Source organism: Myxine glutinosa, chromosome 3 (genome assembly GCF_964187855.1).
Source record: "Myxine glutinosa chromosome 3, kmMyxGlut1.1, whole genome shotgun sequence".
NCBI classification, from domain to species: Eukaryota; Metazoa; Chordata; class Myxini; order Myxiniformes; family Myxinidae; genus Myxine; species Myxine glutinosa.
Window position 1 is genome coordinate 185,730,524 of NC_136263.1, and position 17,177 is coordinate 185,747,700.

The following is a 17,177-nucleotide window of genomic DNA, read 5'->3' on the forward strand; positions in this document are numbered from 1 at the left end:
AAATGCACTGCCAGTTGATGTAGAATATGTAACAGAAGGAACAGTAGAATCTTTTGTGAAAAATAATGCCTCATGGCATCGTTCTTGCCATCAGAAATTCAACAATTCCAAACTCAACAGACAAGTAATGAGGAAAAGAAAACATGAAGCCGAAGCTCTTGAGATGCGACGGTCAAAGCGGCAGTCGGTATTTGATGGCAAGTGTGTGTGCATCTTCTGTGAAAAAACAGGCGACCAAAAATTACACAACTTCCAAACATTTGGCGCTGATCAGTCCCTCAGCAAGATGGCAACTGATATGCAGGATGACCAACTCTTGTACAAAACAAGCATTCTGAGTATTGCGCTGCAATACATGTCCCCTACCAAAGTTCAAAGTGCCATAACTTTGTCAAAAATGATCGAATATGCAAATTTATGCATGGTTGATGCTGGTTTTCAAACTTGATCTGAGGTATGCTGAGACACGTGTGTCACGCCTCGCCTCGTTGATAAGCCCGCAAGGTCGCTCCGTGGAGCGGCCTGCACGTATTGCACTGTGTGAATTATATAAATTATTACCAACTCACGGTCTGAGGTACTAGCGATTCAAGAGATATCCATTTTTTTATGGCACATTGGAGAAGCCAATGCGAGGTTTCTTCTTCCTCAGCTTGTCACAACTCTGTCAAATGTGATCGAGTTAAAAAAGTCAGAATTTGACCAAATCTGTTTTATTCGTTTGTTAATATACCTCAGCTATTGACAAATCTTAAATTAGAATTTTATTTGAGGTTAAAATGACCGCGATAGATCGTGTCCAACGATGCTTTCAGTCTGCACGTGATAAATAATTAAATCCGCACACTTGACGCCTCTTCTTCTTCACACAATAACAACTTCTAGCTTCCAGATCGTACATCCAATCATCTTGAAATTTTGCACACTTGTTACTCTTCATGACTTCTACTACAGTATGAAGTTTCACGTCGATCAATAAAGCGATTCAAGAGATATCCATTTCAAAAAATATTTTCGTTTAATTAACGTTATCTGCCAAACCACGTGACCTATCGCAAATTCCAAAAGGACATTTTAGTAGACTGACATGCGGAACAGATCTGTGAAGTTTCCCCTCGATTGGATCAAAAATGAGGGAGGGGCTCGGTTTTAAAGGTTCATGCTTAAAAACGTAATAACTCTGACACCATGTGACGCATGACGTCATGCTCGCTGACTTTTTTGTTCGTCATGGGTATGCGATTTTGCCTGCAAAGTTTGGCCTTGATCTGTTCAGCCGTTGCAGAGAAAAAGGAGTTTTCATGTTTTCACGAAAAACAATATGGCACCCGAACCACGTGACGTGTGACGTCATAATTACCATTAAAATATTCTACAGACCGAGTCCCTCCTATGGTGAAAATTTGATCTCAATCGGTCCTATTATTGCAGAGAAAATCTTTTTTAAAGGAAATTAAAACTTAAAATGACACTGAGTTAAGGATCATCAGAATTATCAGAATTCCCAAAGTTCAAAGTGCCATAACTTTGTCAAAAATGATCGAAACGTCGTGAAGTTCGAACGTGATCTGTAACTTATCATGAGGAAACGATCTGCCAAGTTTGAAATCATTAGCATTAAGCGTTTAGAAAAAAAGTCCGGAAAACTGTTCTTTGCGTGATGGACTGACGGACGGAGGGACAGCGTGCAAACCTATAGTCCCCTCCGGTGTACACCGGTAGGGGACTAATAACAGGGGGTGATTTAATCGCCCTAGAAGCCAAGAACCACCTGAACTGTTTAACACGATACAGAAACAGACATTGGGCTCATCGCCGTGAAGGTGTTTCTTCCAACACGGAAAGAGAACGAGCAGATGCCAGAGCGTTTGTGGAGTTGGTGTCTTATGTTGAGTTTGCCGTTGAGGATGGGACATACCTGTTCAAGTTTTCAGATCTTCATGAGATGTATGAACGCCGTCTTCAAAATCTTGGGCATGATGTGTCAATTAACAAGAGCCGGTTGAAAAGCAGGCTTCTTGAGCACGTTGCCGACACCGGTGTGCAAGAACAGACAGATGGCAAGAACATTGTTCTTGTATTTCCAGAAGGCATGCAACAAATGCTGAAAGATGCTCTGCATGAACATGACTATCAATCAGAAGCGCTACTTTTTGCAAAAGTAGCAAAAATATGCGGAGAAGAAATGTTTGGAGAAACACATTTCAAGTTTTCTGCCAGTTTCCCCCCTAAGTGCCAGACAATGCTTCCCAGTCTTACACTCCTGTCATCAATGATCCTTTATGGACCAAACTTGAAGAGCGATGTTAATGACACACAGGCTTCTCAAACAATCGCCCAGTTGTTCCTCCACAATTCAAAGAAAAGGTGCACGAAACTGGCTACTCCCAAACGGCAGTCTCCTGAGAGAGAACCTCCACTTCCAGTATACATTGGCTTGAATATCCACACATTGACAAGGAACAGAACACTCAGTGATCAACTGGCTAAACTAGGGTTGAGCATCTCATACAGCCAGGTTCTGCAACTGGAGAATAAATTGTCATCTGCAATGTGTGACCAATTCACTGCTGACCAAATTGTGTGCCCATCTATTCTCAGGAAAGGTCTCTTCACTGTTGGTGCACTGGATAACATCGACCATAATACCTCTTCCACTACAGCCAAAGGATCGTTCCATGGAAGTGGTATAAGTGTCATCCAATTTCCTACACAAGATAATCTCTGACGTGTTCGGGTGGCAACTTGCTTTCTTCCTGCAAATCCAAATGAGAAACCTCACCTTCTAGATTCGTTTAGCATAATTCAATCAGTACATCTGAAAGCATCAAATACCAGTGTACCACAGGTCATCACGACACCTGTAACTGGGAGGCTTGAAGAAGCAAAAGAAAAGGAGGAGAAATGGATTCAGCATGCTTCCAAGCTTCTCGACGGAAATGCAAGTGAGAAGGGAGACACTATCTCATGGGCTGCCTATCATGCATCTCAGCAATCACCTCCGCTCGATCCCTCTGCCTTGATTGCTCTTCTACCACTATTTCAAGAGAAGGCAGACTCACCAGCCATGATCAAGCACGCCATGAACATATTGAAGTCCATCACAGAGTTCCTCAACCCTGGCCAGATTCCAGTACTCACTTGTGACTGTCCAATTTTTGCAAACTGCAAGTATATTCAATGGACCTGGCCTGCAACTCACGGTGAAAATGAATTCCTGATCATGTTTGGCAGGTTCCATTTGGAGAAGGCCTTGTGGAATGCACTGGGAGATTTCCTAGATCAGAGTGGCTGGACTGTAGCTCTAACTGATTCAGGTGTAGCAACATCTGGTACAGCTAACTCTTTCATCAATGCCGCTCATGTGACACGGACACGACATGCCCACCAAGTGACTGCCTTAGCTCTATCATGGTTACAAGAAGCATATGAGCAAGCTGCTGTGTCCAGTGACAGTGAGATATTTGAGGCCTGGAGACTGGCTATGGCAAAGAAGAGTCCGACTTTCCAGTACTGGGACATGGTACTGCGAACAGAGATCTTGATCATGATATTCATTCGTGCGCACAGAGAGAAAGACTTTTTTCTCTATGTTGAGTCTCTTCAAAGTCTCATGTTTCTATTTTTTGCACTGGACCACTACAACTACTGCCGTTGGGTTTCCGTCCACCTCCGAGACATGCAATCCTTGCCAGCCGCTCTAACAAAGGACTTCCAGAAGCACTGGGTTGTGAACAAAACACAAAATAGGTTTTCCGTGCTTCCCATCGATCAAGTCCACGAACAAGAGAATGCCAAAGTAAAAGGCAAGGGTGGAGCTGTGGGCCTAACCGAAAATCCAGATGCCTTCCGACGCTGGATGATAGCTGGTCCAGAGCAAGCCAGGCTGCTGACACAATTTGAAAGTGTTGTAACTGTCAGAAATAACTTGCTTGCAGCTACAGCTCATCACCGACACTATAGCTATCACACTTATTCCAGTTCTGTATGTTTCTATTTTGAAGAATGAATTACTTGCGTGAGGAAGGGGGAGCTGTCACTGTGTGTTTTTAACAAGGTAATAAAAATAATGATAGAAGAAACAACATGTAGGCTGATTTGCTAATATTATTTCGCATCTCAAGGAATCACTGCTACAAAATGGGACAGGATCACGAGTATTTGTATAATGTATATGCATATACATTTGATGCAACATATATAATTTTGTGTCATTTACCCCTTTATTAAACCAGCTAACGACATAATGATGAAGTGTAACTAATAATAGCTCAGTCTAAATTACTGAAAAAAATGCTCTAGTGGTGTTTTAAATTCTGTAACTCAATGGGAAGATTATTATGAACTCTCGATATGTGGATGTTAACTAATCAAACGAATGTGTGCAGACGAATCTAATAGTTTTTTTTTTGCTGGATGACGTCAGAATGATGTCATAAATCTTTTAAACATAATTGTCTAAGAAGAAAAATGACAATTGCAGTGAATTCCTTGACCTCGGAAACATATATTTCGATGTCAAAATACACTTAATAGCCTAGTTCTAACTAATTCATTTTTTAATTATGATTGCAAAATCATTCGCTTATGACGTCATAATGACATCATAAATCTTTTAAAGATTGTCTAAAATAAAAAATGAAAAGTGCATTGAAATCCTTGACCTCGGAAACATATATTTTGATGTTAAAATGCACTTAACACCTTAGTTCTAAGTCATTGATTTTTTTTTATATACGATTACATAATAATTAGCTGATGACGTCATAATGACGTCAGATATTACACTTCCCATCATCATTTTTTTTGGAGCTTACTTTTTTTCTAGAAGGTATACCATGGAGATGCTTTGGTGAAAAAATTGTGCTTTTGTCCACCGTGTAACGACATTTTCACTATGGTACCCCACTATTGGGGGAGAAAGTGCTGTCACTTTCCGGGGCATTCTGGGTACCAGCGAGTCAGCGACAACGTCACAACAATGGCGCCGCTTTTCTCGCCACACTCAGCGGGGCATTTCCTAAGAAGGAATTTCCTCCTCCCCATGGATTCCAACCAATGGGGATTGTCCATGCTCTTAACCTTTTAATAAATGCTGAACGTCAAGCAATAAATCAGCACGTACCGGTACCATTTAAGTCTTTGGTATCACTTGGCTGGGCTCGAATCGCTGACCTCCCAATATCTGAGCAGACGATCTTACCATTACACCATTGAGTCTGGTAACAAAATAAAAACCTTCACTCTATAAACAAGCACTTACGAGGCAAAGAAAGGATTCACAAATTAGGAATTCAACGTGCTTTGAATGCCGAGAACAATTATTATTGAAACAATTGAAAAAAATAAAATAAAGGTAATCGGACTTTTCTCATGATCACCGTTTGACTTTCCGCTTACTGGTTGGAAAGCTGCGGTCTGACAAGTTTTCTGGTCACCGGATTTGTGCTCAACTATCTGTATTCAGAAGCTTCTAAGCCTGCAATGTCCAAATTACTTCAAATACTAGAACACTGCAAACTATAGTACTTGGTAACACAACAAACATGTGATTTGAACAACAAAATACTTGTTCATTATTAATCTTTTCAACCAAACGCTTCAAATCGAGAATTTTAAAGATAGTCTACATCTGTGGAAGTATAAAAATAGTATATTTTGATACCCTGCCCCCATACCCCCTTTCTAATCCCTAGTTAGGCAAGCAGGATGCCCTAGTGGTATGCACATTCACCTCTAAGTCAAGAGTTTCTAGCTTTTCTCTTAAATCAAGAGTTTCTAAGCCAAGAGTTTCAAGAGTTTTCTAGTTTCTAGCCTGGGTTTGGGTTTGGCCTGGGTTTGGGTTTGGATGTTAAACTGGGCTCCCATCTGCCAGCATTCGTTGGTGTATGTTAAAGATCCCATGGTGTCCTTCTCGAAGAGTAGGCGAGATATCTCCAGCACCCTGAACAAATTTCAAATTCCTGTCCGAACTACTGCTGGGAAGGAAATGGCAAACCACCTAGTATAACCCTCACCAAGAAACTGCTTCAGCAACACCGATGCTCTATAACAGAATCTGGTACATCAGAGGCAGAAACCTCTTTCCTCATTCCTATATCCTTCAGCTCTCAATTTTCCTGTCACCCTACCAATCCCCCACCTCCTGCTCGGTACCATAAAATGGGTTGAATAGGGACAGCAGGGTGAATAGGGACACAAACTGAAAAAAGGTTCGGAAACCTTTTTCGCTGAAAATTGATAACCATACTGATTTGTTGATATTTGGGTTGAAAGTGTTCTCTTGTTTTTTTAAAAAGCAACTTATAGTCCCTATTAACCCCATATATGGGTTAAATAGGAATAAATAGGATTTTTATGGCTGTCCCTATTCACCCCGTTTTACGGGTGAATAGGGACAGTCACTAATACAAAAAAATAATAATCAAGAAACAATCCTGAGTTTCCAACTTATTGCTAAATTGATAGCTCAGATGGATGCACATAATATGCACCCATAATATAAACCACGGTGCCAATGAAAAAAATATGGGATAAAAGGTTTCTCCAAACTGTCCCTATTTCTTGATTATTTTTTTTTGTATTAGTGACTGTCCCTATTAAGGACAGCCATAAAAATCCTATTTATTCCTATTTGACCCATATATGGGGTTAATAGGGACTATAAGTTGCTTTTTAAAAAAACAAGAGAACACTTTCAACCCAAATATCAACAAATCAGTATGGTTATCAATTTTCAGCGAAAAAAGTTTCCGAACTTTTTTTCAGTTTGTCCCTATTCACCTTGCTGTCCCTATTCACCCCATTTTAGGGTATGTCGTATGCAGATGACAGCACTAAAAGCTTCATCACACAACTACAACTTACCAAATTGCATTTGTTAACTGTAGGGTTACATCTTCAATGGAGTCTGATGGGTGTATAAGGTTGATGGCAAATCTGGATATGATTACCTCGATGAGCAATTGGATTTAGTTTCCGACAGCAATAGAAGCACAAACATGAACAATCAAAACAAAGTGTTTGAATAGCTGGTAATGCAGAGGTATAGTGATTATCGAGTAGAACTACTTCCATTGGCCTCAATGCATGTATAAATAAATAAAAACAACAACCGCTACCATTACCTCGAACATTTCTCTTCAATGCAATCTAAACGTGAAAACTCAGTTCCTAAATATGGCAATAAGGACTCCAGTCCCCTTGGACCTGCCATGTGCTTGCTTTCTCTCTGCCACCAACACCCCTCCCCTTCCGCTCTGATTCATTGCCTCCAGAACAATGAACCACGTTTTGCAAAGCAACACAAGCTGGGTATTTGCCAATCAGGAATTGGCGAGCTTTCCCGAACTCCTACGCCATCATAGTATTCTTCAAAGAGAACATCATCTCTGCAATACACTCGTTTTCCCCCCCACATCGATTTTGAGTAGCTTCATGCCGCAGCATGTTTGCACATATAAAGATAAACACACATATCACTTTAGTCAGAAGTGTTTCCTCGCATCACGGCAAAATAAACGAAGAATACAACAAACAACACAACAACATGCATTTTAAGGCCATTTTCCCTGCGAGAGCGGGGGTTAGCCTTGCGGTCCCATGACAATCTTCTACATTTTGCCCTATTTTCTGCATCTCTCCTTGTTAACCCCCTTGCCCGCATTTCTTCTTCCACCATCTTTAGCCAAGTCTTTCTCGGTCTTCCCCATCCTCTACTTCCTTCTACATTCATTTCCATCACTCTTCTCAACCAGTCACTTTCATCCTTCCTCAACACATGACCAAACCATCTCAACCTGTTCCTCTTCACAGCATCAATCACAGGCTCTATTCCCATCATCTTTCGCAATTCATCATTTGTCTTCCTCTCTCTCAAAGATACTCCGCACATCCACCGAACCATTCGCATTTCCACCCTTTCCAGCCTTCGTTTCTGCTCTACGTTCATTACCCATGTCTCGCTCCCATAAATCATAACACTTCTCACACATGCAGCACACACCTTTCCCTTCAGCTTCAACGACACTCCCCTCCTCATCAGCACGCCACTCAGTTCCCAAAACTTCTTCCATGCACATCTCACTCTAGCAACCGTTGCCGAGTCTGATCCACCTTCTCCATTCAGCACGTCTCCGAGGTAGCAAAATGTTTTAACACCTTCCAGCTTCACGCCATCTCCAAGATCCAACTCAACATTTCCTCCATCTGCAGCTCCCTCTGTGCACACCTTACATTTGAATGTAGCTGCCACACTGGTTAATGACCCTCTCAGACCACTACATTTTTGATGAACCCACTCAGCGCACATTGTACACTGAATGGAGTTCACTCCGACACCCTTCCTACACACAGCACAGGGCCACTTCCCAGTTCTTTCCACCTCACCACATGCTTTACCACTTGCCATCACCTTCGTCTTTCTGATATTCACCTTCAGACCTTTTGTCTCCATACATTCCTTCCACGTGTTCATCTTTTCCTTCAGTCCATCCATACTTTCCGCAATCAACACCAGATCATCTGCATACAACTCCCACGGTAAACCCTCCTTTACGTTCTGAGCCAGCACCTCCATCACAGCTACAAAAAGTAGTGGACTTAGTACCGACCCCTGATGCACTCCCACCTTCACCTCAAACTCACCACTGTTCCCGTCCTTTGTCCTTACAGCTGTGCGCGCTCTTTTGTACATTGCCATCACTACTCTGATCAACCATTCCTCCACTCCTAACTTCCTCAATGCCCATGTCAATACTTTGCGTGGAACCCGATCGAATGCTTTCTCCAGATCAACAAACCCAAGAAACAACTTCTTCCTCCTTCTCCTCCACCCAACCCCCGCGATCGTAACACATATATTGTTAATGCCATAAATTATGATATTGGCATATGTCTAACGCTCTGTCTCTCTTTTCTTTTCAGATGTGAATCATGGAGGAATGTGTCTTTTCCAAGGTGAATTCTTGCGGAAATCCGAGGAAGCCATTGTCTGATGCGACACCCTGGAGAATTGCTTCTATCGTCAATGCTAGTAGGATCAGGGATGATGGACTATATTGTCACCTGGAAGGAGAACTGGCTGCAGATCCGAACTTCAGCGTGAAGTTCCATACAGACAACATCAACATATACATCATGTTCATACATGTGTATCAACATATACATCAAAACATCACCTCGAGAGATTGCCTAAGAGGGCTGTTTCTGCACACTCATCCAGTCATGACGCAAAAAGGCTGAGGCGATCTGAACTTCTTCCGTTTGACTTTCTCCGCCATTGTATCTTTTGTGGTAAAGTTTGTGAACTTGAAAAGGACAATAAAAACCCCTCTCGCTGGAGACGTGTTGTTCTGTGTCGAACAGCAGAACGCGGTGCACAAAAAACGTTCAAAGACATTATCTTAGATACCTGTGATTCACGCGGAGATAGGTTAGCTGGTGAGGTCCGTTTGCGAGCAGAGGGAGCTGTTAGTGACTTGCATGCAGCCGATGGACGTTACCATTTTGATTGCAGAACAACATTTATGGCTCCAAGGGCCGCCCAATTTGCCGCTTCAAGTAGAAGTGAAGCCCAGGAATCCGACAGCAATGACGAAGCATTCTATAAGGTTGTAAAAGCCATAAATGAGGACAAAATGCAAATCAGAAATTCCATCGACACTTACGAACTATACAAACATTTTGGGGGGAAAGTTCTTTCCAGAAGGACGCTGATCTCTGACTTGTCAAACCACTTCGGCGACGAGCTTCTTGTTCTCAGAGCAGCAGGCTGTGCAAGTATTCTAGCGTTTCGTAGTAGAGCTCAAGAAGTCTTCAAAGTAGTAGCTAGTGAGGATGAGGGTGATATTGAACTTTCTATCGGTAGGCTTGCAAAGCATGTACAACAAGAACTGAAATCACTTCCCTTAAACAAGGATAGCTATCAGTGCAGGATGAATGCGGACATAGCCGAAGAATATGTAAGCGACACACTGCTTGACTTCTTCAGGACACTGCTGCCAGGCGTAAAAGACAGAAAAAGACACAGTCTCTATGGAACTTCACGCTGAAGTTCAGATCTGTAGCCAGTTCTCCTTCCAGGTGACAATATAGTCCATCATCCCTGATCCTACTAGCATTGACGATAGAAGCAATTCTCCGGGGTGTCGCATCAGACAATGGCTTCCTCGGATTTCCGCAAGAATTCACCTTGGAAAAGACACATTCCTCCATGATTCACATCTGAAAAGAAAAGAGAGACAGAGCGTTAGACATATGCCAATATCATAATTTATGGCATTAACAATATATGTGTTACGATCGCGGGGGTGGGGGGCGGCGCTCTCCCACACGGTCGACTAAGTCCCAGAAAACTTGGGGTTTTTGTTTTCCCTCCCGTCTGATGTTGCCTCTGAAATAAATCAGAGTGGTTGTCGTTGAATGTTGTCACAAATCACAAGCCGTAATTTACCAAACCCACACAGTTTGACACACCAGTCAACATAATGACTGACTTCTGTCGAATGTGTGTTCTTGACTTCTTCTTCCTGAAACACGGCTCTAGGCCTATCGAGGTGGAAGGTCTCTAGGCCTAGGCCTAGGCTAAGGCTAAGGCTAAGGCCAACGTTAGTAAATAATGAGATGAAATAGAAATGTTACATGAAAGTAGGCCTCGCCATAGGAACATAGACGGTCTATAGGCTAGGCAATAATGAGAAAGTTGGCATTTATAAAATGGCTTACAATGTGAAATGTGATTTCGCAGCTAAATGAAACAACCCTTGAATTTGTCAGGATTCACCGAAGGTCTGTTTTAATCTTCGGAGCCAATAATCGCTATTTCACGGCAGTTTACTAGAAAATAAATCAATTTTTTAGTTTGACCTTGGATTTTTGCAATGACCTTTTGACTTGAAACATCAAGGTCATGACCCCAATCGATAGACCATCCTCTCAAATATATGTTTAGACACCAAAATTGTGAAAATCGCTCATCTACATCCTGAGATATTTGAGTTTTTGTATTTTTCAATTTTAGTAATGGTTGCCATGGAAACGGGCCATTTTCTCAAAATGCTCAATGATGCCAGCTTGGCATCACTCGGAATCTTGATATGGAGGGTCCATAGATGCAATAATCTGAAAAAACATTTTGTAGGTACTCCAGTGCAAGGTTCACCCCTCGGGCTGCCGGACTACTATGCTTCTTCTCCGACTCACTCGCTCCGCCTTCTTTTTCTCCTCTTCCTCTTCTTCTTTGTCGTCCGGTTCCGGTTTCATTTAAAACATTAACTTTTTTACCTTTTGAAAATAATAATTTATATTTCCCTCAAACGACAACAATATTAATACATGGAATCAAAAATGTTTACAGTGGATGAAAACCACAACAACGGAAGTGACGAATCCGTAACAATACACACACATATATTATATACACACATATATATATACTAGTACCCGACTGCAAAGCCGCAATGAGCCGGCGAAGCCAAAGCCTCTTGCCACTATTTTACCCATCACTATGGCATCAGTAGGTTAGGTAGTTGGTAGTAGGTAGGTGTAGTAGGTACCGTACCTGGTAAGACTTGGTAAAAGATAAGAGCAGACAGTCCTCCCCAATACCTACATACAATAAATGTCACAAGAAGCTTAAGGAAGTAACTATACGATGTGCTAGCTTAGGGCCTATTTTAAGAAATTTTAACTGGGCTTAACATACGTTTTCACAGTATGTGTGTAGTCTTCTAACTTCAGTCGCTGTCAGGACTGGTTCTCTCCGGGCACTGCGGCTTCCTCCACCAGAAGAAGTTAGCTTGCAGTAAGATCAGTGCCGACAGATCAGACGATAGCGCCGTTTCAACGGCAATGTGTGACTGTCGTTAATCAAACTGTGTCGATGGCGCTGATTGGCTGACCTAAGCTGATTGGTCAGCTCACAAAATTTCACAAATTCAGACCTAAAACGACACCATTTGCATTCTGGATGAGATTAAAATTGATAAAATTTACTTCTTGATTAATTCGGTGAATTCCATCTCAACTTCGGATATTTCCGGCCGTGAAAAACTATCCCCTACGGCCGCGAGATTTCTAAAAAATAATTCTTCGTCAATTTTAGAATATTTGACGCCGTTTTCACCCTACGAAATGCGTAATAAGCTTTTTTGAAATATTTTTTCAAATGCTCGAATCTCATTGGTTCTGGTATTTGGTGACGATTTTCGTTGAAGATGACCAGGCCCTTGCGGGCTGAGGTTGGTCTTAAAGTATTTTAATTACAAATTAGAGGTGCATAAGATTGTGAATCAAACAAAGACGGGTGAAACAAACTCCTATTGAACTTTTTCGCAATTTTTTTATGCATACTTCCGCATCCGGAAGATGGCGGCCTCCATTGAGCGATTTGGTTTTTGAAATATATTTTCAAATGCTCGAATCTCATTGGTTCCGGTGTTTGGTGACGATTTTCGTTGAAGATAACGAGGTTGGTCTTAAAGTATTTTAATTACAAATTAGAGGTGCATTAGATTGTGAATCAAACAAAGACGGGTGAAACAAACTCCTATTGAACTCTTTCGCAATTTTTTTATGCATACTTCCGCATCCGGAAGATGGCGGCCTCCATTGAGTGATTTGGTTTTTGAAATATTTTTTCAAATGCTCGAATCTCATTGGTTCCGGTGTTTGGTGATGATTTTCGTTGAAGATAACCAGGCCCTTGCGGGCCGAGGTTGGTCTTAAAGTATTTTAATTACAAATTAGAGGTGCATAAGATTGTGAATCAAACAAAGACGGGTGAAACAAACTCGTATTGAACTTTTTTCAATTTGTTATGCATACTTCCGCATCCGCAAGATGGCGGCCTCCATTGAGCGATTTGGTGCGTCAAAGCTTCGAAATTCTCAAGCCAAGGGATCCAGCAAAATCTGGCTTTTCAACATAATACGTACGCGTTCATTGACAACACCGGCTTCGCCGGCTATTATATACACACACACATATATTATATACACACACATATATTATATACACACACATATATTATATACACACACATATATTATATACACACACATATATTATATACACACACATATATTATATACACACACATATTATATACACACACATATTATATACACACACATATATTATATACACACACATATATTATATACACACACATATATATTATATACACACATATATTATATACACACGTTTGAAAAACAAAATGTTTTTGAAAAACAAACAAAAAAAAAAACACAACAAAATGTGAAAAAAGTGAAGGGGTCTGAATACTTTCTGAATGCACTGTATATATATTCTCCATTTCCGATGTACCATAGTGTTTCAGAGCATCGATGCTGCTAAAGCAATTTCTTGGCGAGGGTTACAATCGGGTGTATAATATCATTGTATTATATACACACACATATATTATATACACACACACATATATTATATACACACACACATATTATATACACACACACATTATATACACACACACCACATATATTATATACACACACATATATTATATACACACACATATATTATATACACACACATATATATTATATACACACACACATATTATATACACACACATATTATATACACACACATATTATATACACACACACCACATATATTATATACACACACATATATATTATATACACACACATATATATTATATACACACACATATATATTATATACACACACACATATTATATACACACACACATATTATATACACACACACCACATATATTATATACACACACATATATTATATACACACACATATATTATATACACACACATATATTATATACACACACACATATTATATACACACACACATATTATATACACACACACATATTATATACACACACACATATTATATACACACACACATATTATATACACACACACATATTATATACACACACATATATTATATACACACACATATATTATATACACACACATATATTATATACACACACATATATTATATACACACACATATATTATATACACACACATATATTATATACACACACATATATTATATACACACACATATATTATATACACACACATATATTATATACACACACATATATTATATACACACACATATATTATATACACACACATATATTATATACACACACATATATTATATACACACACATATATTATATACACACACATATATTATATACACACATATATTATATACACACATATATTATATACACACACATATATTATATACACACACATATATTATATACACACACATATATTATATACACACACATATATTATACACACACACATATATTATACACACACACATATATTATACACACACACATATATTATACACACACACATATACATATATTATATACACACATATTATATACACACATATATTATATACACACACATATATTATATACACACACATATATTATATACACACACATATATTATATACACACACATATATTATATACACACACATATATTATATACACACACACATATATTACACACACACATATATTACACACACGCACATATATTACACACACACACATATTACACACACACACATATTACACACACACACACATATTACACACACACACACATATTACACACACACACACACACATATCACACACACACATATCACACACACACATATCACATACACACACACACATCACACACACACATATCACACACACACATATCACACACACACATATCACACACACACATATCACACACACACATATCACACACACACATATCACACACACACATATCACACACACACATATCACACACACACATATCACACACACACATATCACACACACACATATCACACACACACATATCACACACACACATATCACACACACACATATCACACACACACATATCACACACACACATATCACACACACACATATCACACACACACATATCACACACACACATATCACACACACACATATCACACACACACATATCACACACACACATATCACACACACACACACACACACACACACACACACACACACACACACACACACACACACACACACACACACACACACACACACACACACACACACACACACACACACACACACACACACACCGTCCATTCATTCATTGCATAAGTAATTTATTGCCACGTGATTGTGAGTTGCACAGGGCGGAGGAAGAGGAAGGTGAAGGTTGGATGGATCCCCCAGTCCCCCACCTCCATCGTGTAAATGATCTCGATTGCCCACAGCACATCATCCTTCGCACAAACGCTACACCCCGATCGGCATACCTTCCCACAAAGTTTTCCAGGACCGAGCTTTTGCCAGCACTCTGAGATCCCACCACGGCGATTTGAGGGAGACCGAGAGCGCAGTTCTGACCGATGGTCGAGAACGCATCCTGCAGCCGGTTCACCAAGGGGATCAGCTCTTCCATGCCGCGGTTCCCCATTGCGAACATGACACCCTGCGTAGACGACCGTCGCACAAGATACACACGGGGTGAGCGATTAAAACGTCAAGGATTGCAAGAAGGAATGAACCGAACCACTTACACATTCGATAATAAACCGCAATCCAAACACTCAACGAGCGTTTCACTGTCCGCTACCTTGGCGATTATTTATTTATTTATTTATACACATGTATTTTTCTCTTCCTTTTGCTAAATTAACAATGCTTCTCATTTTTATTCTTTACTCGATGCTGCCTATTACGTTAATTGCAGTATTTTAAAATGTATAAATAGATAATAATTCTGTGACACCGATCCTGAATCACCAATCGCAGACAAGACAACAGTTTTCATCGCGTGGCGAACGACGTGATGACGTCATTCCGTTTTTCTGCGTTCCGTGCATGTCGCATTGCTGTCAAAATTTCAGAATAACCACAGTTTTACCATGTCAGTCAAATTATACGAAGGTGGAAACTACAATCAGTATTTTAAATTTTAGAAAATGATGCACGAAAAGCGCTACATATTGAAAATCCGTACGGTATTCACGTGCTTTATTTTAAAAATAATACCGGTATCAAAAATCTGCCAACGTCTTTTAAATATCGTGAAGAAAATTGAGACGTGTATGCGTTCGTGTGTGTGTGTGTGTGTGTGTGTGTGTGTGTGTGTGTGTGTGTGTGTGTGTGTGTGTGTTTGTCTGAGTATGTGTGACTGTGTGTGTGTGTGTGTGTGTGTGAGTATGCGTTCGTGTGTGTGTGTGTGTGTGTGTGTGTGTGTGTCTGTGTGTGTGTGTGTGTGAGACTGTGTGTGTGTGTGACTGTGTGTGTGTGTGTGACTGTGTGTGTGTGTGTGTGTGTGTGTGTGTGACTGTGTGTGTGTGTGTGTGTGTGTGTGTGTGTGTGTGTGTGACTGTGTGTGTGTGTGTGTGTGTGATTGTGTGTGTGTCTGTGTTTGTATGTGTGACCGTGTCTGTGCGTGTGTGTGATTGTGTCTGTGTTGTTACAGGTGTTAGCTTGTGTTGATAACACCGCCTAGTGTATGACTGTGGCATGACAATACTGTGCACATGTACTTCCGGAGTGACTTCCGGCCTCCGGGCCGGGAGTGCCAGACGCAGAACATGGATTGCTTGAACTACTAACGGCTCCATGTCCTTTTATACGAGCGTCTGAAACATGGTGACAGAAGTGGCTTGATGCAAGTTACCCCATAACGGACTCCTTCAAGCAACACCGCGTGTGCAAAAGTGAGTGAATAACTGTGATCTCCCGCCGCAACGTGCTGTGCTGAAACGCCTCGGGCATAGGCCTTGAACAACATGGCTGCCAACATTCCACCCCCGGACACGATGAAAATGAGTGGTGACTGGAGCAGTAATTGGGACAATTCTAGAGCTGAATTTGAGGATTATCTACTCGCAACCGGTCTGAATGAAGCCAAGGCAACGGAAGTGCAAGCGGCAACTGAGATGGGTGATGGGCAGCGAATGTCGTCATGTTTATAAGCACAACTTTAATCTCCCAGCCGAGCAGGAGAAAGACATGTCGGCCATACTAATTGCGTTTGAGACGTACTTCAAGCCGGGAAGAAACGTGATTTTTGAACGATACGTGTTCGGCAGCTGTAAGCAAGAA

General features: G+C 40.6%; 1 protein-coding gene across 1 annotated transcript in view; it reads right to left on the reverse strand.

The window, feature by feature from the left end:
• LOC137417140 (dynamin-1) overlaps nucleotides 1-15,696 on the reverse strand; it is a 209,613-nt gene extending 193,917 nt beyond the window's left edge. The window contains exons 1-2 of the mRNA XM_078774835.1: nucleotides 15,638-15,696; nucleotides 15,374-15,549 (exon numbers count right to left, since the gene is read on the reverse strand). Of these exons, the coding sequence (XP_078630961.1) occupies nucleotides 15,374-15,543 (170 nt within the window). The 5' untranslated portion in view covers nucleotides 15,544-15,549; nucleotides 15,638-15,696. The remainder of the gene's footprint in view (nucleotides 1-15,373; nucleotides 15,550-15,637) is intronic.
• Nucleotides 15,697-17,177: the final 1,481 nt, after the last annotated feature.